The sequence below is a fragment of the Mastomys coucha genome, unplaced genomic scaffold (assembly GCF_008632895.1).
Source record: "Mastomys coucha isolate ucsf_1 unplaced genomic scaffold, UCSF_Mcou_1 pScaffold5, whole genome shotgun sequence".
Lineage (NCBI taxonomy): Eukaryota > Metazoa > Chordata > Mammalia > Rodentia > Muridae > Mastomys > Mastomys coucha.
Window position 1 is genome coordinate 46,336,688 of NW_022196911.1, and position 21,322 is coordinate 46,358,009.

The following is a 21,322-nucleotide window of genomic DNA, read 5'->3' on the forward strand; positions in this document are numbered from 1 at the left end:
TTGGAGAGGAACCTGGGAAAGGAGATATTGTAAATAAAGAAAGCATCTAATAAAAAAAGAAATATACTTGAGTTATTGAGAGAGGCTGGTTCTATATTAGAGATTTTTTTTTAACCTAAAGAAAAATGTTTTTAACGCAAGAATAGAATGAGTTTCCCCAAGTATATAGCCTAGCTTCAAAACACACGCTAGTAACCATGCAATTTCATCCATAATTCTGTTTTAAATAAATTTAAATATATTTGTATAATACCACTATCCAATCAAGCACATTGGTTTGGGCTGGCAAGGTGGCCCAGTGGCTAAAAGCATTTGCTGCCAAGTCAGACAAGTGAGTTTTCATTCATGTCTTGGTATACCCACACCTATACTCACACCTCCACATAAATTAGCAAAAAAGGGGGGTTGTTGTTTTGATACTTAGTCTAAGCTTATCTCAAAACTTATTCTGGGGTTGTTATATATATAGGATCCAGCCAGGATAGCATGTTGACATCTCACTGGCTTTTGCCCTCCTGTTTTGTTTTCTAGCTAAGGTGCCATCATATGTCTTTTAACTTATTCTTGGCTGTTTTCATGACTGCTTTGATGCCTGCCCTGGGTGAAGTGTTGCTGGTAACTATGGTAACTAAGTGACTGTTCATGGCAGCTCAGAATGCGCATCTTCCTCAGCCATATAAAGTCCTGCTAACTGTCACTATTTTTGTTTTAAGCCATTGAATCATGTTGTAGCGAGAGTTTTGTTTTGAGACGAGGTCTTTTATAGTTCAGGCTACCTCAGCATCCTCAGGGTGATTCTCCTGCCTCAATCACTGAGCTTGGGGCCAAAACAAATATATCTAGATTTTAGTAAGATTTATGTTTTTGTTTTGGAGACAAGATAACATATAGCCCAGTTTGGCCTTGAACTTGCTGTATAACAATACTTAGCTTTGAACTGATCCTTCTTGTCCTACCTCTCAAGTGTGGTGTCACAGGCCTGCATTACCACCAACCCAGCAAGAAGTCTTATATTTATCCAGAGAGTCAGAGTTTCCTTTGTATAAGTTCGTATTTCCCTAGTGTGGTTTCATTTCTGCCCCAAGTTGTTATTGCATTAACATTTTTCTTTACTGTGGCTGTAATGATGATAAATTCTTTTAGCTTTTGCATTTCTGAGAGTTTTCAACATCCTCTCCCCTCCATAAGAAAATTTCATTAACTCAGGCTGGCCTTGAAGCCTTCAACTCATATTTTTCCTGTCTCAGGCCCCTGAGACAGGAAACATAAACAGGTATGTTTTAGGAAAGACCAAGCTCTTACCACAAAGGAGATTTATTTGGGACATAGGGATAGAGGGCAGGGATAAGAGACAAAGACATATAGAGACTGAAGATGAGGGAGAATGGGGAGGGAACAAGGGAGAAGTAGGAGGGCTATTTGCCCCCCGGGGACAAAGGACTACCTCTGGATAGAGAGAAGACAGATGTGGCTCATAGAAAAATGGCAGTTTTCAAAGGTTCAGGAGGAAACTCCATGTAAGGTTGAGGTGTTCATTATTGTACATGTTACCACAGGGGACTTTTGATTACTGGACTTCAATACTTTGGTAGCTGAACTTTGATAGCCCGAGGAGAAGGAAGTAAAGGTGGCTAACTTTAGGATATAATTTAACAGCTCTTAGCAAGGCAAAGGGGATGGAAGAGAAGGGCAAGTCCTGCCAGAGCCGTTCGTGCCATGCTCAAGCTGGCCAGAGTCCCTTCAGTATGTGTCATCAACATTGTTGTCAGCCCCCCACCCCCACCCTTCATTCTGGCTGGCTCTGGAGTTCCGGTGGATAAAATGAAAGGTTCTCTACCTTGTGGATTATTGTACTCTGGCCAGAAAACCTATTTTGTTTCTTTGTATATGTTCCTTTATTCTAATGGTTTCTCTTTACCACTCAAGCAACTTTTGATATGCCTTGTGTGGTTGTCTTCATGCTTCCTATGTCCTAGTTCTTTGAAGTTCTTTAAATCCATTGTACTTTTTAGCAAATTTAGAGAAAAAAATCAGTCATTATTTGTTCAAAAATTTTCTGCCAGCTCCTCTTAGGAACAGCAGTTAAGCTTTGGGTAAACCCTCAAAATCATTGCATAGCCCACTGATCCTCTTGGGACAGAGGGTTTGGGGTTCCCTGCTCTAGGGTGCTCTGTCCTGTTTCCTTGAGACAGAGTCTGTCATCAAACCTGGACCTAGGCTGACCTTGTCTCTGCCCATGTGGTACCGATATTATTCCTGACATTTTATGTGGATGATGGGAATTCTAACTCAGGTCCCCATGCTTACAAAAAGCAAGCACTCATTCCCCCTCTTCCATCTAGTATATTTTTTTAGGTTAATGTGTTTGTTTGCTTGTGTATGTATGTCTGTGTATCATGTGTATGCCTGTGCCCATGAAGTCTAGAAGAGGGCATCAAATCCTCTGAAACTTGAGTTACAAATAGTCACGTGGGTTTAGGAATTGAATTCAGGTTCTCTGCATGAATAGCAAGTACTCTTTTTCTTTCCTTTTTAAAAGTTTATTTGTTTGTTTGCTTGCTTGTTTATTTTGCTTTATTGAGACAAGGTTTCTTTGGCTGGCCTGGAACTCACTCTGTAGACAAGGCTGCCCCTGAACTCAGAGATCTGCGTCATGTGCTTACAGTGACCACTGAGGCTAGAAGAGGGTGTTAGGCCCCCCAGAATAGAGTTAACAGATGGTTGTAAGCCACCATGTGGATGCTGGGAATCAAACCTGGGTCCTCTAAAAGAGCAGTAAGTATATTTAACTGCAGTGCCATCTCTCCCAGCCCAGTGCTGTGATTTTTCTTTTTAATTTGTTTATTTTGTCTTTAAAATTTCAAATTGTCATCTTCTAGAATTTGTTTGGGGTCTTTTAAAAATATATCTATCATGGATCCTTACCTTTAGTTGCTTTAGCATGAGGAATACAGTCCTCACTTTAATATATTTGTCTACTAATTCTCTCATCCCACCACCTCTGAGTTGCTTGCAAGCACATTCTCATCTCTTATGCATCTTTTCTTCTGCTGTATGGTCCAGGAGTTTCCTGTTGTACCTAATTAATCTGGATATGCAAATTCCTGCATGTGTCAGCTCTTACTTGAATCAAATTGATCTTGCCAGGTTTTGGTTTTAAGCTTTTAAGCAAGACCTAGGTCAGTGCTTGGTTTAGGGTCTGTTTTCCTCCACTGCATCAAAAAACATTTGAGTACTCAGTCACTTTGAACTATCAGGTTTTCTGCACTTTAGGGCTTGTTTGCATTTAGAATTTCAGTCTTCCTGGTCTGTTCTGTTCCTACTCTATGGGAGCCTAGATCCCCAGCCTCTCCCCTGTGACTCCAAACGCCTTGCCTATTTTCTCACCCTTGCAGCCACTCAGCTCTTCCTCCTATATACCAGTCCTGGCTGAGGCTTTCTCTGTGACCGCTAGTGGGAAGTCACTAGAGGACAGGGACAGACAGTCCTTGAGTTCCCTCGGTTTCCCATCCCCCAAAAACTTCCTTTCTGTTGCCTGATGCCCAGTGCCTTGCAGTCTGCCATGTGGTTTTACTAGTTTTGAACAGTGTTTAGCTAAATGGTCCCCTTTTAGTCCCTGCTTTTTCAAAAGCTGAAGACCAAGGGTCTGAAGGGTAAGAAGTATAACTTGCTTCAAGTTATACTGCCAGCTGGCAGATCCAGGACAAGAGTCACTGAGTGAAAACCTGGTGACTTCAGTGACAATCTTACCATGTAATTGAAACTCTGTTCCTTAAAACCTTAGAGCTTAATTTAAATTTTGGGAGTGGTGACTGGAAATAATTACATGGAGCCCTGCATCCTTGAGCAGCATTGTGAACACATTCAGATCCTTTGGTTGTCTGTATTACCCACGAGTGTCAGTTGTTGAAGCACACCACACATTTCCGTCCCAGCTTCAATGAAGCAAAGGGGTATGACCAGGTAACCCATATATTACATACACACCCGCCCCCAGTGTGGAAACAGCACTCCCAGTTACTCCTTCAGCCCCCTGTATAAATTTCAGTGGGAGGCAGCAAGACAGAGCTCAAACTTCATGGTTCCCTTGCTCTGCATGCATAACCCAGAGATGGGAGAAGACCAACCAATCATGGATGGGGTCATTCTTGCTTCTACTCCTAGGTTCTTCGACACATGTTCTTATTGGGAACATGGCATCATGGAGAAGCGCTCTGATTTAATCATGTACCATATCCCAAAAGAGGGTACTGCACCCTTCCAAGTTACTTATTTCTCCAGTGTCTTTAAAGGCAGCTCTGGTATCCCAAGGCTGGCTCCTTCAGGATACAGTACTAACTAGTGAGTTCATGCTCATGGGCTCATAAGCGTGATTCCTTGACTAATAAGTGGATGGCTTGGTTGGGTGTGTTGTACGGGATTTTATACCTGTGGGTTGCCTGCTATGTGAACATTGTGCAGGTGGCTGAGGCCCTGTAAATAGGAAAAACAGCCTGTACCTGGAATAGTTATGCTGTGAAGGACAGACCTCTGGCTTTTCCTACACTGAGAGAGTCCAAAGGAATCCTGGTGGCTAGTTGGTCTCTGAGGAGTACATAGAGGGGTAATCACTGATAGGTTGGTGCTTGGAGGTATCAGTAGCACGGCTGAAGGCATGATGGGTTGGGAGCATATCTGCCCTCTTATCTGCTTTTTTGTGGGACTGCCTTCTGCAGTTTGATTACTGGGCACCTGACCTGTAAGTTCAGCTAGTGGAGGGCTCCAGCACCAGAGAGACATAAAGTATTTCTTCTTCCAACCCCTTCCCCCACCAAGTCATGGTTTGCTGAGGCTGTGTCCTCAACCAAAGGTCACAAAGCTCCTGGTGAGCAGACTTCTTATAGTGCCTGACTTTCCACAGGCTGCTCAGCAGGCTCCTCTCACCAGTTCAGCTAGGGATAATAATGGCTTCCTATCACTGTGAGCCAGAGAGCACTCCCCCCATCCCCCTACCCCCTGCTGGCTTCCCACCTTGCCTTGCCACCACCATGAAGTCTGTCTCCTATCAAGCTGGCTTCAATCACCTGTTCTGAGGATGCCGCCTTTCCTTCTAAGACTCCAACTGACAAATCACTGTTTTCTTTCCTGCTTTTCCAATTGAGAATTGCAGACAGCAAACATATTTCTTGTCTCAATTCACTTACCCAGTGTTTATTGAACATTGACTATAGGCCAGATAGTGTTCTGTAAGAAGACAGTGGTGCATGAAACAAGAGGATACAATTAAAAGGTAACTAGGGACAGATGTCCCCATCTGATTAATCATGAAGGGGACTGAGGATGGGGCCACCTTAGATTGGGCCTAAGAGCTGGGACAAGTTCTGGAAACGTTGACTTCAAGGTTAGGAGCTTGCTCTTCACAGTCTGGGAGGAAGACTAATCCACATAGGTAGCTGATGAGAATAAAGGCCCGAGGAGCAATCAGTGTGGCCTGTTCAATACACAGACTAGAATGGAACAGTACTCATTAACACTAACACTGGTAGGTGATGGGGAATAATTACCTTGTAGTGAGAATGAGTGTTAACTTGTAATATGGTGTTGATATCTTTTCAGAGACTTCAGAAGACTGTCAGGTTTGCTTGACAAGAGGTTTTCAGAGTATTTGTTGGGCACATGCTCAGTTTTCACACAGGGCCAAGACTGTATAACCACTACTGGAAACTCCACTTTTCTTGAGGTCACACCCTCCAATCCCAGGGAGTTGTTGGAGACTACACCCTTTTTAGTTCAGTGAGTCTTGCCCACAGAGTGCATTCATTCCCCTCTGAATTAAGGGAGGACATTCCCCTCTGAATTAAGCTGGGTCTCGCCAGGCTTTAAGAATACAGAGTGGATAATGCGGCCACAGAAAGTAAGCACACAACCACAGGAGAGTCAGGAAGAGAAGGCAGAAAATTGTTATCTAAAACCGATCCATCACCAGGCTCTAAACTCAGGAGTGACTCTTTTCAAACGGGTGTCACAGGAGTTAATGCGACAGTTAGTTGAGACCAGTTTTGAGGTATAAATATGCTTTATCGGGGCAGCAAAACCTGGATTCCAACTTCAGCCTCTCTTGCCAATCCTGTAAGTGGATGGCTTTCCCTTTGGGCTCGACTGGTGTCCTGATGTAACTGTGGTTAAGACAAGTCAGTATGGTGCATTCCAGATTTGGATTTGGGCCAAGTTTGTCCCTGCAGAATTCAAGTTATACCGAGTTTCTAATTAGGCTCTTTCCCCATTTCTTTTTTTGTCTGCTTCCTGAATTAACCGCTTCCCCTGGTTCAGGAACGAAGTATGAGCATTTCTGTCTAGTGCCCATGTCTGACTTGCCATGGTGAGCACTGACTATAAGAGGTGCCTACTTTCCCTCCTTCGTTTCTTCCCTCCTTCCTTTTCTCTTATTCTTATTTCTCTCCTTCCTCATTCCCCCCTCTGGCTTGCTCGCTATCCTCTTTTCTTCCTCTGTTTCTCTTTCCCTTAGATTCTTTACCACTTCTTCCTGCGCACTCTCGCAGGAGTCGCTTTCGGCCACCAAGCGGCGCTCAGCCACCGTCTAGAAAGAACCTCTAACTTTCCCACAGGATTCCAAGTTTTGCTTTTCAAGTGTCAGAAAGGTCAATCTACAAGTTTGGGGAAACACTCCCAAGGCTTGAACAGTGTCGCAGCCTCAGGCGGCCTGCGGCAGAGCCTAGTCCCGGCGCGTAGGGCCCCTCGGGTGGCAGCGGCGGGGTACGGAGGCTCGTGCTTCGGGACCCTCTTGGCGAGCGCCGGGGGGGCCCCCCCGCCCTCCCCTGTCGACCGCTCCTCCCCTGGGTGGGTCCCCGCGCCTTTTCTGGCGGGGTCTATTTGCATAGAAGGAACTGCCCGCAGCGGCCGCTGCGTCTGAGCGGGCGGCTAGGGGGGCGTGCGCGATCCGTGGTCGCCCGGACGCCGAACCCCGCAGCCGCCGACCTGGAGCCGTCCCGGGCCGCAGCGCCTACGCAGAGCCAGCCGGTCGCCATGGGCGCGGGCGAGCGCGCGGGGGGCGGGGGAGGCGCGCAGGACCCCGGCCCGGGCTGTGGGGCGCGGGCGCTGGGCGCGCTGTGCCTGCTGCTGTCGGTGGGCTCTGCCGCCGCCTGTCTCCTGCTGGGCGCCCAGGCGGCCGCCCTGCACGGCCGAGTGGAGGCGCTGGAGCAGGAACGGGAGCTGCTGCGGCGTGCGGGGCCGTCCGGATCCCTAGCCGCCTGGGCCGAAACGCACCTGGAGCGCCTGCTACGGGAGGTGAGGGAGCGCGATCGCCGGCCGGGGGGATGTCCCGCTTCACGATGGGGTGCAGGGCTGCGGGGGCGGTGTGGTAGTCACCTTCAGGAGCGGGGCTCACCTAGTGGATTGCACGGGGCGGGGGGCAGGGGGGCTGGCCGCTGGTGGTAAAGGGTCCTACCGTCCCGGCTTCTGTGCCGGGACTTGAATCTGTAAGAAAAACAACTCAAACGGGCCGTTTAGGGGACACGAAGGAGCTAGGGTAAGGAAAGACCTTGGAGTAACAGTCCTGAGCGCGCAGCATCTCTACTGAAAAGTGTGCTCAGACCCACAGCCTACCGTCTGCTCTCAGGATACTAATGAGGTTCTTGCGTCCCCAGTCCCCACGTCTGGTCTGAAACAGTCCGGACCCATCAAAGCTCGGGCCAGCCCTTCCTCTGTGCCTGGCAAGGTTTGGCTGGGAGCGGCTCTGGCCTGTATGTGCTGTGTTCTTTAGTTGGCCCACTAAAACCGTGCATCGCCACAGCGAGGACGCAGCTGAGCTAGATCCTTCTGTGCGCTGTGGTGATCTCCACAGCCCACCTCAAAGCGTCTTAGGTTTGTTTTCTGAGGGTTAAGACTGCTGTTGTGAGCCCGACTGGGTGGCCTCTGTCATCCCAGAATTTAGGAGGCTGAATTGCGTGTATCTCTCTACAAGTTGAGAGCTGGCTTAAACTATATAGTTGAGATCCAGGTCCAGCCTGGGCTACAGAATGAAACTCAAAAAACAAAATAACCCAAAATAGACAGCTGGGCATAATGATTCGTGCCTTTTCATCCCAGCACTTTGGAGGCAGAGGTATGAAGATCTCTGACTTTGAGGTCAGCCTGTCCAGAACAGCCAGAGCTATATAGTAAGACCCTCTGTCTCAAGAAATCAAAACAAACAACAAAAACAAACAAACAAAAACAAAAAAAGATGGCCACTGTATGCCTGGGCTTCTGAGCCTCTATGTACTGATACTCCATCTGATAATACGTTGGCCAGAACCTCTGCCTTTGGTGCAGCAAGCCTCTTGCCTGTAGAACTGTGGCAGACACCAACCAGCACACTACAGTTTCTCTTGACTCTGCCTCCCTTACGGGAATGGTTATCCTCCTCCTGGAGGAGGTGGCTGTCCCGGATCTAAGCGGCGGTGGGGGGAGGGGGGGCACATTAGAAAATGAACTTTGCTTCGTGGTAGAGGAAGCAGGGGGCAGGTGTACTATCTACACCCATTCCCTAATTCCCTAAGCTGTGCCCAGCTATGGTCTTTGTTACTTTTTACCGAGTTGTGCAGTGCTAGGGATACCGCTCAGGGAGGAGGCTTGCTTAGCTCATGCAAGCCCTTGGGTTAGACTCCTGACATCAGACACATATTTTGAGCTGTGTGCCCAAGGTGTAGTAGATTTGAGATTTCAAAGGGAATGGAAGAACTTTACACCTAGCCTTCCTGTTTCCCACAGTTCCTTAGTCACTTTAATATAAAGCCAGAAGTACCTCTCCTCCTTGGTTCTGGGAAAAATCACTGCTTTTAGAATGATTTCCTCTCCCTTCTTGAAAGTGCCTGCATAAGGGAGGACTCTGCCCCAAGCCCCGCTAGCAACTTATGGTTTTATAAACTGTCACCCATTATCCTTTGTCAGCTCCCTGAAGACCAGTGGCTAAACTGCTTTGTGGAGGGCCAGTTACTCTCTACCTGTGAATACCCCAACCCTCTGTCTCTTCTATTGGGAAGAATAAACCACAAGCAGGCAACCAAAAAGTCCCTGAAAGACCTTTGTCTGAGGAGCTCACAGGCTGTGTGCTTACTATGAGATGGATTTGTGAGGAAGCAGCCACACCCCTCCCTAACCGCCAGGATTGCTAAGACCTAGAAAGATAGATAGATAGACAGATAGATAGATAGATAGATAGATAGATAGATAGATAGATAGATGACCTGGAGCCTTGCACAAGAAAGGCAGGCACTTTGCCACTGAACTAGACCTCTAGCCCAGCTCTTAGCTCTTTAGTCCCATGATCTCTTTCCCCTTCCTCCTGTTCTTTCCTCCCTCTTCTTCCTCCTTTACTTCCCCTCTTCTCTTTCCACATCTTCCTTCCTCTTCCTCTTCTTCCTCTTCCTCTCCTTTCTTTTTCTTTTCCCCCCTCCTCCTATTTACCCCCTTTCCTTCTTGCTTTCACCCTTCCTTGTCTTTTTCATGAAATAATTATTTATTTTTGAGATAGAGTCTTGCTCTAGAGTCCTGGCTTGTCTGGGACTCACTATGTATCCCGGACTGGCCTCGAATTTGCAGTCCTTCCCCCGCCTCTGTCTCCAGAGTGCTGAGAGTATAAGCATGCACCACCATGCCCAACCTCATCCTGTTTTTTTCCTTCACTGAGACAGTCTTTCTTGTTATGTAGCCCTAGCTAGCCCTGAACTCAATGCTGTTTTCCTACTCTTGACTTTAAAGGCAAAGAGAAGGGAAAAAAATCAAATCCTGAGACGTACTAGGTCTATCCATTGAGAATCTGCTGTTGCCTTCATCACACTGTGCTGTGGCTGTGTATCCATGTCTGAGGCACTGTTTGTGCTTCGAGTGTAGATTGTGAGCTGGAAGTATAGACTATGGGCTTAGAGTATATACTGTAGGCCGGGAGTGTAGACTGGCTCCTCTCTCTTCCTGGAAGAGTCAGAGATGACCCAGCACCAGTACTTCAAGGTTGTTTGTCTCCTGGGAGTGTCTCTCTGTCCCTAGTGACAAGGCCACACTCTCCCTGGATGCTATTTGGTTCCTGCTGCTTGTTCAGTGTTTCTAGATGAGAAATGCACACGTTGATCATGACAGGAGATGTGTGGGAGGCACTTTAGGAGGAATCCACAGCTGGCTTGACCTAGGTGTGTGGATAATTTTTGTAACCATTAGGAACAGTATAAATCGTACCAAATTGAACATCCCTTTGGGAATAGATCCTTTCACTCAGCATGTTTCCTAGCTTGCTTTGCTCCCTGGGAAGCCCCTTTTAAAGTCACCACTGAAATAGCTAGCTGTGTATATCCTAGTGCCTGCTATTTACTCTTTATCCAATAAAGTTGCATGTAGAGGATCCGAGGCAGAAACCATGTCCAAATTTTTAAAAAGTTCTTGCCAACCACACACAAGTTTAACGTTAGGGGGGGGAAAGGGTCAACAAAAGCCACTGTTTATAGGGGACCCTCTGTCCCTGTTCTCTTGGGAACAGAACTATGACATCAGTTTTTCTGGGGGCTGGCTGATGTGCCTGATAACGTAGCTACAGAAGAAATATTCATGTTCTCTCCTGGTTATCGAAGGACCCCTTCTTGCAGTACATATGGGAAAGAAGTGACTTTCAGAATATCAAAACAAGATTTCTAAGCAAGAGCCATTAAAGGCAGTATCTTTAGTAGGATCTAAAAATATTCATGTGAAACCAAACATCTCCTATTCTGCTTTGAAAGTGCCTTAAGTAACTGCCCAATTAATCACTGGCTCAGCAATTACACCTCCAGCTACAGAGTTGCAGAAGCTGAGAATTCAGAATGCATAGCTTTCATACTGCAGTGAGAAACTTAATGCAAAGGATTAAAGCAATATTTGGTTGTGTTCAGAGGAGGCCCTTTCCAGCTTAGAATGGATTTATTGTTGGCTCTTGGCCTTCTATTGTCTGGACCAATCAGTTTGAAAACAAGGAAAGCCCGGAGAGTTGGACAAAACTCAAGTTCTCTCTTTCCTATGTATATTGGTTGCGTTACTGTCAAATGCAGAATCCAGTGTGGCTTTCTCAGCCTTTCTGGTAGCCAGCTTGTCGGGGCTGCTCTGTGGGGGTCTCTGTTAGTACAGATGCCTGGAATTGAAGTATAAATCAGCTTCGATTTGTTTCCTTGACATTTCCTGGCTCCTAAACCCCCTCCCCCCAAAAAAGTTTCCTTCCAATTACTTCCTGGCACACTTACTTTCCCTTTCTGCTTTCTGTGCTCACTTTAAGACTTTTTTTTGTGCTGCCATTTGGGTGAGCTTCTCAGTAATAGGGACTTGTCTAGGAGAAGCCAACTGTGTGGGGTGTTCTCTCCAAAGACACTTTAGAACTGTTGAATTGGTCCTTTCCAGACTGACTTTGAAGATGGCGGGCAAGGCCAGCTCCTGAAAGGGCGCTGGGGTGCTCTGGAAGCAGACTTGATGCTACCAGGGGGCTAGGTGGAGGGGTGCTACACTTGGTGCTCAGCCCAAGAAGGGAGTGCGAGACCTGGCCCCGATCTTTATAAGCTGTCATCTGACTTCTGCAAATTCCTTCCCTAAAGCTTCCCTTTTCTAATGCAGTGGTCTGACAGCAAGCGTAATGAGAAGCCAGCAAGCTGATGCCCAGGCCACTCCTGGGTGATGTGGATCGAGGTATTCCTCAAGGCTCATGCATTGAGAGCCTCCATGTCAGGATGCCAGTGCCGGGAGGTGGTGTGGGCTTTTAAGAAGTGATGGAGCCTAACTGAAGTCCTTAGGTCAATCTTAGGCATGCCGACCTTTGGACTATAGGTCCCCATCCTGTTCTGTCTTCCTGATTGCGCCGTGATTCAGTCTCCCCTCTCCTCCTCTGTTTCTCTCTCCTCCTCTCCCTCCCTGCCATCCTACCATCTGCCAGTAAGCCATGACCAGAGGCAAAAAGAAAGGCTGCCCGATCTTGCACTTTCCGTCTACAAAACTGTGCAAAACCCCTTTTCTTTATAAAATAGCTTGTCTCTAGTATTTGATTATAATAATGAAAAACAGACCAATAGTCAGACAAGGCCTTACTCTGTAGCCCAGACTGGCTTTGAACTTACAATGTACTCTAGGACCACACATTTGTGGTCCTCCTGAGTCAACTCCCTCAGTGCTGGGATTGTGAGCATGCATCACCGTGCCTGAGAGTAGATGTGCTTTTGATGGCAGGTAACAGAATGTCTGCTGTGGCCACTTAACCAGGAGAATTGTTAATCGGCAGCATTGGATTGTCTGACATAGTAAGTGAAGCCTGGAATACAACAGATTTGGGCAGTTCATGGTCCACAGTTGGGCGCCCGATTCTGCTGGCAGTTCCCTGTTTTCCAGGGCCCTGATCTGCAGTTCCCTTGACACCAAACTACTAAGGTAGGGGATGGAGAAGAGTTACCCCCATGAGAGATTCCTCCTAGGGTTTAAATCTAGGGGAAATGCTGGAAACTTCGTCCAGCAGATTTCCCTTGTGAGTGTCAGCCAGAATTAGGTCACATGACCATGGCCACCCTTTTGCTGATGAGGGTAATGAGCTGCCAACCTGGGGGCTTCAGCCAATCTGGAGTCATCCCCTGGGGCTGGGCTGGTTGCCACTGGAATAGAATTGAGGCTTTGTTAGGAAGGAAGAGGACTGGAGAGAGTGGGGAGCTGGAGAGACCAGCGGTGTCCACCAGGCGCTAACTGTAGCCACGGCCACTCTGGAGCACAGGAGCAGTGATGTGCTAGCTTCTCACAGTCCTCAGAACCCCAGGTCCCCAAACACTTGGGTCCCATCTCCATTGACAAACGTGTTGCTTCTCGGGACCTTGCTGCCCACATGCAGCTCTTTGTCCTACCAGAATCAAAGGGAACATCGGTGTTTGAATTCTTCCTGGTGAGTTCCCATGCTTTGTAGTTGTGTTCGTCTGCTTTCTGTTAGAACAATGAAGGGTCAGAGGCTTGGTCATTCATAAAGAGAAGAGGTTTATAGAGTCACAGTTTTGGAGGTGGGAAGTCCAAATAAAATGGCGCTTGCTTTGGTGGAGGCTCCTGATGACATTACACCATGTCAGACCTGGTACAGAAGAGCCAAAACAAAAGGGAGAAGCCAGAGCAGAGAGGGGTTCTTATAACAACTCTCTTTCAGCATGAGAACTAACTCAGAGGTCCATTGAAATACCCTAATCCCATCCAAGTGCACTATCTCCAGAGATTTAAGAACTCTCACTAGTCCCCGCCTCTTTTTTTCCCCCAAGACAAGATTTCTCTGTGTAGCCCTGGCTGTCTTGGAACTCACTCCGTAGACCAGGCTGACCTCAAACTCAGAGATCTGCCTGCCTCTGCCTCTGCCTCCCAACTGTTGGGATTAAAGGCTTATTTCTTAACATGACCACACAGGGGACCAAGCTTAGGACACATGAGGTCTTGGGGTCCTTTAACCCTTGACTGGACTACCATGCTGTGGGGCTTTAACTCTCTGTTCCCAGTGTTTGCAGAGAATGACATCACTTCACGTCACTGCTGAAGTGGAAGTGGCTACAGGTCAAGACAACTGGTCCAGTCAGTCTGAGCACTGAGATCCACAGCGTGAACTATGCCTGTCTCCGCTCAGTGTGACCAGGCCCCTCTCCCAGCCCTGCTTCCCAGACCATAGACCTCTGCAAATATTGCAATGTGTGCGTTGAATCCTGCAATAATGCAGGTCATGGTCCCCATGGCGGTGCCTGTCTCTTTTACCCTTACCACGTATAGCTATTTACTTTTTATTTATTTATTTAATCATGTTGCATCTGCAGTCATGATGCAGGCTCTGGGTGGTGGGGTGGGAACCCATGTGTATAGGCCATCTTCAGTGGAGAATGGAGAGGGAGAGGATGGCTCAAAGAATACTCTGGAGACAGAGATAGGAGCTTTGGTATAAGTCAACCTTGTTGGCTGGAAATTTAGACAAAGAAGGTCTTTTTTTCATTTCATTCATTTTTTCATTCATTCATTCATTCTTTTGGTATGTGTACTTTGTATATGCATTTATGCACACACCACAGTGCATAGCTAAAAGTCAGAAGATAACTTTCAGGAGTCAATTCTTTTCTGCATCTTGTGGGCCCTGGGAAGCCAACTCAGTTCATCAGGCTTGGTGGTAATCACCTTTACCCTATGAGCCATCTTGTCAGCCCCTGTGTGTGAGTTTCCGCCTAGGGCAGGTACCCATGTCCGAGTCATCTTTGCAGGAGGCATTCTCAGGAGGGAGATCCAGCTTCTCTCTGGACTGCCTGAGGAGTCTTTGGGTAGGAGCCCAAATAGCACAGACAAGTATGGGTGAGGTGTGTTACCTGGCACTGTCTGCTATGGGCATTTCAGGAAGCCTGGGTTTGGAAGACGGAAATGTCTGCAGTGAATAGTAAGAAGGTAGCCCTGCTCACTGCTGTGTGGCTAGGGTAGCTGTCAGCCCCTCAGTCCTCTGGATATGAGGTAACACTTGGGCCCTCGCAGGGCCACAGGCATGGGCCAGGACAGGGAAGCCTGGCCTAGAGACCAGGCACTCTGTCACAGAGAAGCCATCCTATGACCCTTGTTTGACAGAACAACTCACGGTCCCTCGTTGGAGAGCAACAAAGCCACCTCTAAACAGGGTCACCTCGGACAGTTAGAGACCACCACACTGGATTTTGCAAACTGGCCTCTTGAGTCCAGTACTAGGAAGTAGCAGAGGAGAGCTGAGGAACCAGAAGGCCGGCAATGGATGGAAAATGACTAAAAGGAACGTCACGGCAAAGGAGCTCTTGCCAAACTGACCGACAGGATTCTTGGGTGACCAGACATCACTAGCCCAAGAGTGGGTGTTATAGGTCCGATCTTGAATGCCCCTTCAAGGCCCATCTGTCGAAGCCTTGGCCACTGCCCTGTGGAGCTACTAGAGCTGCTGGGACCTTTAAAAAGATAGAGCCTAGTGGGAGGGAAAGTTAGGTCACTTCAAAGAGAATATTAGGATCTATCCATTCCTGTCTCTCTTTTTTTCTAAGCCTTCACATTATGACTGGGCCTTACTCATTTTACTGTCCCCTCCATGATATACCGAGCCCCCACAGGTCCAAAACAAGGCCAATGTATCTATGGACTAAACGCATAATCCAAAATCATGAGCACCCCCTTTTTTCTATCATCATCATCATCATCATCATCATCATCATTATATCATCTTCCTCTTCCTTGTCTTCTCCTAAATGCATCCTTTTTAGATTGATTTTATTTTTATTTGTATGTGTGCTTGTATGCACATGTGTATATGGGCAGTCACAAAGTCCAGAAGAGATCCTCTGGAGCTATGAAATGTTGTGAACTTCCTAGTGTGGGTGCAGGTCTTCTACAAGAGCAGCAACCACTCTTTACGTCTGCGCTATACCTTTGCCGCCGCCCCCCACTTTACTTACCTTTTTAAGAGTTTATTTTATGTTTAATTATGTGTATGTAAGTGTGTCTCTGTGTGGGTGTGTCCTATGGGTACAGCTGCCTGCAGAGGCCAGAACCCGGAATTGAACCTGGGTTTCCTAGAAGAGTAGTACATGCTCTTAACTGTAGAATCATTTCTCCAGTCCCTCCATTATTTTGTATACATTTTCTGTATACAGATATCTGTCTACGGTATCCGTATCCAGAAAGCTGCCTCACACCGGAGCTAGGGAACTGGCCCCACTTCCGGGTCAGTAGCTCCTTACTTCATCAACAGCATGGTTCTTGGCTCGCGGTTGGATTTTACCAGGACATGGACATATGGGTCTATCAGGCACCTGCCTCGAGTTCAGCCAAGCAGGGCTACTTTGTTAGTTCCAAGCCCTGGCTCCTTCTGGCCTGTTTTCATTTGTTTTATGGCACTGAAGGTTGAGCTCAAGGCTGGGGCATGTTCAGCAAGTGCCCTACCGCCAACTTACATTCCAGGCTGACTCCCACTGTCCTTTGCATTCAGGACCCGACAGAGCCGGGACAATCCTCTACTTTCAGAGAAGCCTGTCCCTCATCTCAGGTTTTCACAAAGTTCAGGCTCTTTTCTCTAAATATCCTTTGCCTGTTCCACGAAGTCCTGCCAGGTGTTGTGGAGAACTGAGGCCCCTAAGATCACACCTGCTCTTTTCACACTGACATGTGCTTAGCCCCCTAGCTTTTGCCATTACTCTGTCTCTTAATACTACCTTGATAGATTCAGTCACTGGCTATCCCTGTGGGATTTGGAAACCCCTAGATAGCAAAAGCCCTGTTTTGGAGTCCATCATGTAAAGCGGCACGGTATTTGCATACAGCCTACACAAGTCCTTTAGATCATCTTGAAATCCCTCACAACCCCTAATTTGATGTAAGTAGTTGATACCATGTATTGTTTAAGGATTAAAGGGAAAAGAAAAAGAAACCTGTACACATTTGGTACAGATGTAGCTTTCCCATCATGTTACTTATTATTGTATGTGTTCATGATGCATGTGTGTGGACACATATACATGTGGAAGTCAGAGAACTACATTGTGGAGTCAGTTCTCTCCTTTACCTTCTCATGATGGTTTAATTGCCAACTTGATGCATCGTAAGATTCCCTGGGAAGAGAGGCTCAGGGACTGTCTAGATCAGGTTGGCCTCTGGGCATGTCTGTATGGGATTATCTTGATTGCCTTCATGGATTTGGAAAGATCCAGCATGAAAATGAATGGCACCATTCCTTGATTTGCGACCCTGGGCACAATAGGGTAGAGACGGGCAGTGTAGGGCACGGCATGCATGGTTCATTTCTCTCCAGCCTAGGCTGTGGATGGGATATGAAGAGATGTTTGACTTCCTGATGCCTTGACTTCCCCAAAGGGATGGACTCTCACCTGACAGGAAAACAACCCTTTCTCCCTTAGGCTACCTTTTGTCAAGGTATTTTATCACAGGAACAGAAAGCAGGCAAGAATGTCTGGGTTCTGCCAGTCAGACCGAACCCCGATTAATGTGCATTAATCACCATTCCACTGCTCCCCTTTCTTCACCGGCATTTTTGATCCATGGTTCCATGAACCAGCAAATATAGAACTTCAGGTATAAGGACTGAGCATAATAGGAAATAACTGCACAAATGTGGCTATCTTTCCCCCAGATGTGCCTCTTTTTTCTTCTTTTCTTTTCTTTTTTTCCTTTTTTTTTTTTTTTCGGTGTTCAAATCCTAGACACTCATTCTAGTACTGAGCTACCCAGCCCTTACCCATGGTTTTTTGTTTTTTGTTTTTTGTTTTTGTTTTTTCATCTTTTGAGACAGGCTCTCACTACGTAGCCTGGGTTGGCTTTGGACACCTGCTCCACCCACCTCTACCTCCTAAACGCTGGCATTATAAATGAAGTCATTGCACTTGGCTCAGAAACATGTCTTGATTCAAAACAGGCCACCTTTCTGGTAATGATCATGCATCGCCCTGATAAGGGTTGGTGTTGTTTTGCATAATCCCTCCCTCCCAATTCTCTTCCACAGAGAGACTGAAGCTCGGCTCATTTAAGGCATAGAGCATGTACCATTTATATCCTGCTTTTATGCTTTTGAACTTTACATTGAAATCATTTTAGTAGAGGATGTGTGATCTTGGTGGTTATTAATTTTTTTCAACCTTTATTTCTATTTTACGTGTATGGGGATTCTGCCTGCATGTGCATCTGTGCACCGTGTGCATGGAGAGCCTGCAGAGGCCAGAAGAGGGCCTTGGATGCTTGGATTAGCACAGGAGTTACAAGTGGGTTCTGAGCCACCATGTGGTTGCTGGGAATTGAACTCAGGATCTCTGGAAAAGCAACCAGTGCTCTTAGCTGCTGAGCCATCTCTCCAGTCATTTTATGGTCATGTTTAATGCTTGCAGAGTGTCCCAGAAAATCTGCATCTAACTACACACATGGTGTGTAGGGTGAGGCTTCCTTCGTGTGGCGGTCGGCCTGGGCCGGGGTGTGCTGTGAGGAAAATTCTGTATATCCGTGTCTATTATTCTTTGTGATGTAAGTGATTTGATGAGGAAGACTGTTCTTCGGGCTTTGAAAGGTTTTGTTTTAATTAATTTTCTTTTCTTTTTCTTTTTTTAAAGATTTATTTTATTTATTTTATGTGTTATGAGTACACTGTAGCTGTACAGATGGCCGTGAGCTATCATGTATATGGCTGCTGGGAATTGAACTCAGGACCTCTGCCAGCCCCGCTCGCTCTGGCGTAATTCACTGTAGCTGTCTTCAGATGCACCAGAAGAGGGCGTCAGATCTCATTACAGGTGGTTATGAGCCACCATGTGGTTGCTGGGATTCGAACTCAGGACCTTTGGAAGAGCAGTCAGTGCTCTTACCCGCTGAGCCATCTCTCCAGCCCCCAATTTTATTTTCTTATTATTTATTTGCTTGTTTATTTCAGTGCTAGGGCAAACACTTTATCACTGTACTGGTCAGTTTTTGTCACTTGTCACAAACTAGAGTCACCCAGGAAGAAAGAGCCTTGATTGAGGAATTGCCTGTAGGCAAGTCTATAGGGCGTTTTCTTGATTAATGACCAATATGGGAAGGCCTGTGCCCTGAGCCAGCCATAGTGAGCGAGTCAGTGAGCACCATCCCTGCAGGACCTCTGCTTCTGTCCCCCATCTCCAGGCTCCTGCCTCGAGTTCCTGCCTTGACTTCCCTCAATGCTAGCTGGACAGTTTATTTGTAAGCAGAATCACCCATTTCCTGCCCCAGGTTGTATCAGTCAGTGCTTTCATGCCCCAGGTTGTATTGGTCAGTGCTTTCATGCCACAGCAGAGCAAAGTAAAATAAGCACAGGGCTTTCTCCTTGGTCCTTGTTTTAGCATGGCAGTTGTCCTGACATGTGTCCTCCCATGATCCTCCGTTTTGAAGTCTTGCCTCCAGTCTCATGGTGGGCAAAGTTGATTTTGTGTCCTTATTTTGTGTTTGGCCCCACTGAAAGCAGAAAGAGGCCTTTAATGAGAGTTGGAAAGAGCCATAGATTTCTTCCCAGAATCAGGCTGACAGAGACCTTGTAAAATGGTATGTGCCAGGCATCAGGGTCTATTCTGTACTCAACTTCTTCCTTCCTTTCCTTTCCTTTCTTTCTTTTCTTTCTTTCTTTCTTTCTTTCTTTCTTTCTTTCTTTCTTTTTTTTGTTTTTTCTTTCTTTCTTCTTTTCATGACAGGGTTTCTCTGTGTAGCCCTTACTGTCCTTGAACTCACTCTGTAGACCAAGCTAGCCTTGAACTTATAGAGATCTACCGTCCTCTGCCTCTTTAGTGGTAGGATTAAAGGTGTGTGCCACTACCACTAACCTAGGCTAGACTTCCAATTATGCAGATAAAAGCTAACTCAGTCTGGGGAAGTCCTCCAGGGGCCACACACAGTCTCCAGTTTTTGCTTGTCCTATGTATAAGGTCAGAATTAATCTTTATTTTTATGCTTATTTATTTATTTACTTATTTCGAGTGGGGGATCTACATGGAGGTCAGAGGACAACTTAAGGAGGTTTGGAGGGGGTTCCCTCCAGGAAATAGGTCACGTTTTTGGCTACACAGTATCTGGGTTCAAACTCATGTAGTCAGGCTTGCCTACATGTACCTTTAACCACTGAACCGTCTTGCCAGCCCAGCTTTAATCTATAATTGGTGACACAAGTATTCAGAAAACATCTCTTCCTGATGTCCAGAAACATATTTTGGGACCTAGCACCAACCACTGAGGAAAGAAATAGGCTTGCAGATGGAGTTTAAAGAAAGTCACGGCAGGGTATGGCTTACTGGAAGACAGCTGAGTCTCCACCCCCTGTCACGACCCACAATTTCCATGCACTACTGGGCATGATACTTCGGCTTCTCTCATCATGGGCAGTCGCTCCACCACCAAACTATACCGTAGCCCCTTTGTATGCCCACCTGTGTGGATAGTTTTGCCCATATGGCCCTCAGCTTCTCACTAGCATTTCCAGTGGCCTTTGATCCTTCTGTTCTGTGAGGAAAGAGTCACTCTCCCACAGAGGAGCAGTGACATCGGAACCTCTGAGCGTGCGCATCTGAACCCATTCCCCAGACTTCTTGCCCTGTGCCCTTTCCCAGCCCTATTACCCGCCTTGGGGGGAGCCACCCTTGAGTGCGGAGTAGCAGGGATAGCAGCCTGCTCTGCCAGTGTGCACAGCCTTTCGGACATCTGTAAGTGATGGATGTGTGGGGCAGTATGGAAAACGTTAGCCTTAAGCAGACCCAGGTTCCCGTCCCAGCCCTGCCATTTCCCAGCTGATGACTTTGGATAATTGACTTTTTCTAAACTTCAGCTTGCTCATCTGTTAAACAGGGATTGTAGTGCCTGCCTGGCACAGTTTCCGTGGGAGTAAAGAAGAAGCGCTCTGTGCATTGTGAGCACTGGAAGAGCGTTCCTCCTTTCAGAATGCCTTCTTTATTGAGCCTAGAATGGCTGTAGAGGCCTGTTGGCTAACTGGAGAGGAGTCTCAAGGTTACATAGCTGACCTTATGATCCTTTAGCTGGGCGTGGGGGTGCACGCCTGTAACTCCAGCACTCAGGAAGCCAAGGCAGCGTAGTGACAAGTTTGAGGGTAAATGGATTCAGGTGTATGAATTCACATGAGACTTTGATTCAAAATGCCCCAAACAACATACAATACAACACGAGCTCCCTTAACACTGTCATTCTTTTAATATATGTATATGTGTATGTGTACACATATACCTATAGGTATAGATATATGGATATTGAGATAGATTAGATAGAGATAGATAATATAGATACATCACACCTTTAGATTGTGAATCCACAGGACTGAGAAGTGTTGCTTAGTAATGTAGTGAAAGCAAACACAGAACTAACCTATTTTCTGAGCTTTTTCATTTGTGCAGAAGAAAGAAAACTTCCCATGAAGTTAAAAAATCATATTTATGACCAAAAAATAAAAGCCAAAGTGCTCATGGAAATAACTATGCATGTGTCACTGTGATGAGCACAACACTTGCTTGAACTGATAAGCTTGCCTGGCTCTGGGATCGCACAATGCGGCACAAACACGCCTAAGTGCTCGCGATAAACCTGGAGGACCAGAGACTTCGCACATCTGCTTTAATTCACGTTTGTAAATGAGAGAATTTATTTTCCTGATGTAGCCAGGAAATCTGGGCCGGGAGGGCCAGAGCTGGGGTGCTTTCAGATGGTCAGTGTGAACATCCAAAATGGAATGTGTTTCCAACTTTTAGTTGTGAAACAAATCATAAAGCAATTAAAATGTAGTAGTCTGCTTTTTTTCTTAAGAAAAAAAAAAAAAACTATTTAA

General features: G+C 46.6%; 1 protein-coding gene across 2 annotated transcripts in view; it reads left to right on the forward strand.

The window, feature by feature from the left end:
• The first annotated feature begins 6,696 nt into the window (after window positions 1–6,696).
• Col23a1 (collagen type XXIII alpha 1 chain) overlaps window positions 6,697–21,322 on the forward strand; it is a 303,366-nt gene continuing 288,740 nt past the window's right edge. Inside the window, exon 1 of one of the 2 annotated variants that reach the window (XM_031351394.1) lies at window positions 6,697–7,284. In XM_031351394.1, the coding sequence (XP_031207254.1) occupies window positions 7,024–7,284 (261 nt within the window). In that variant the 5' untranslated portion in view covers window positions 6,697–7,023. The remainder of the gene's footprint in view (window positions 7,285–21,322) is intronic. The other variant, XM_031351395.1, reaches the window with a different exon arrangement.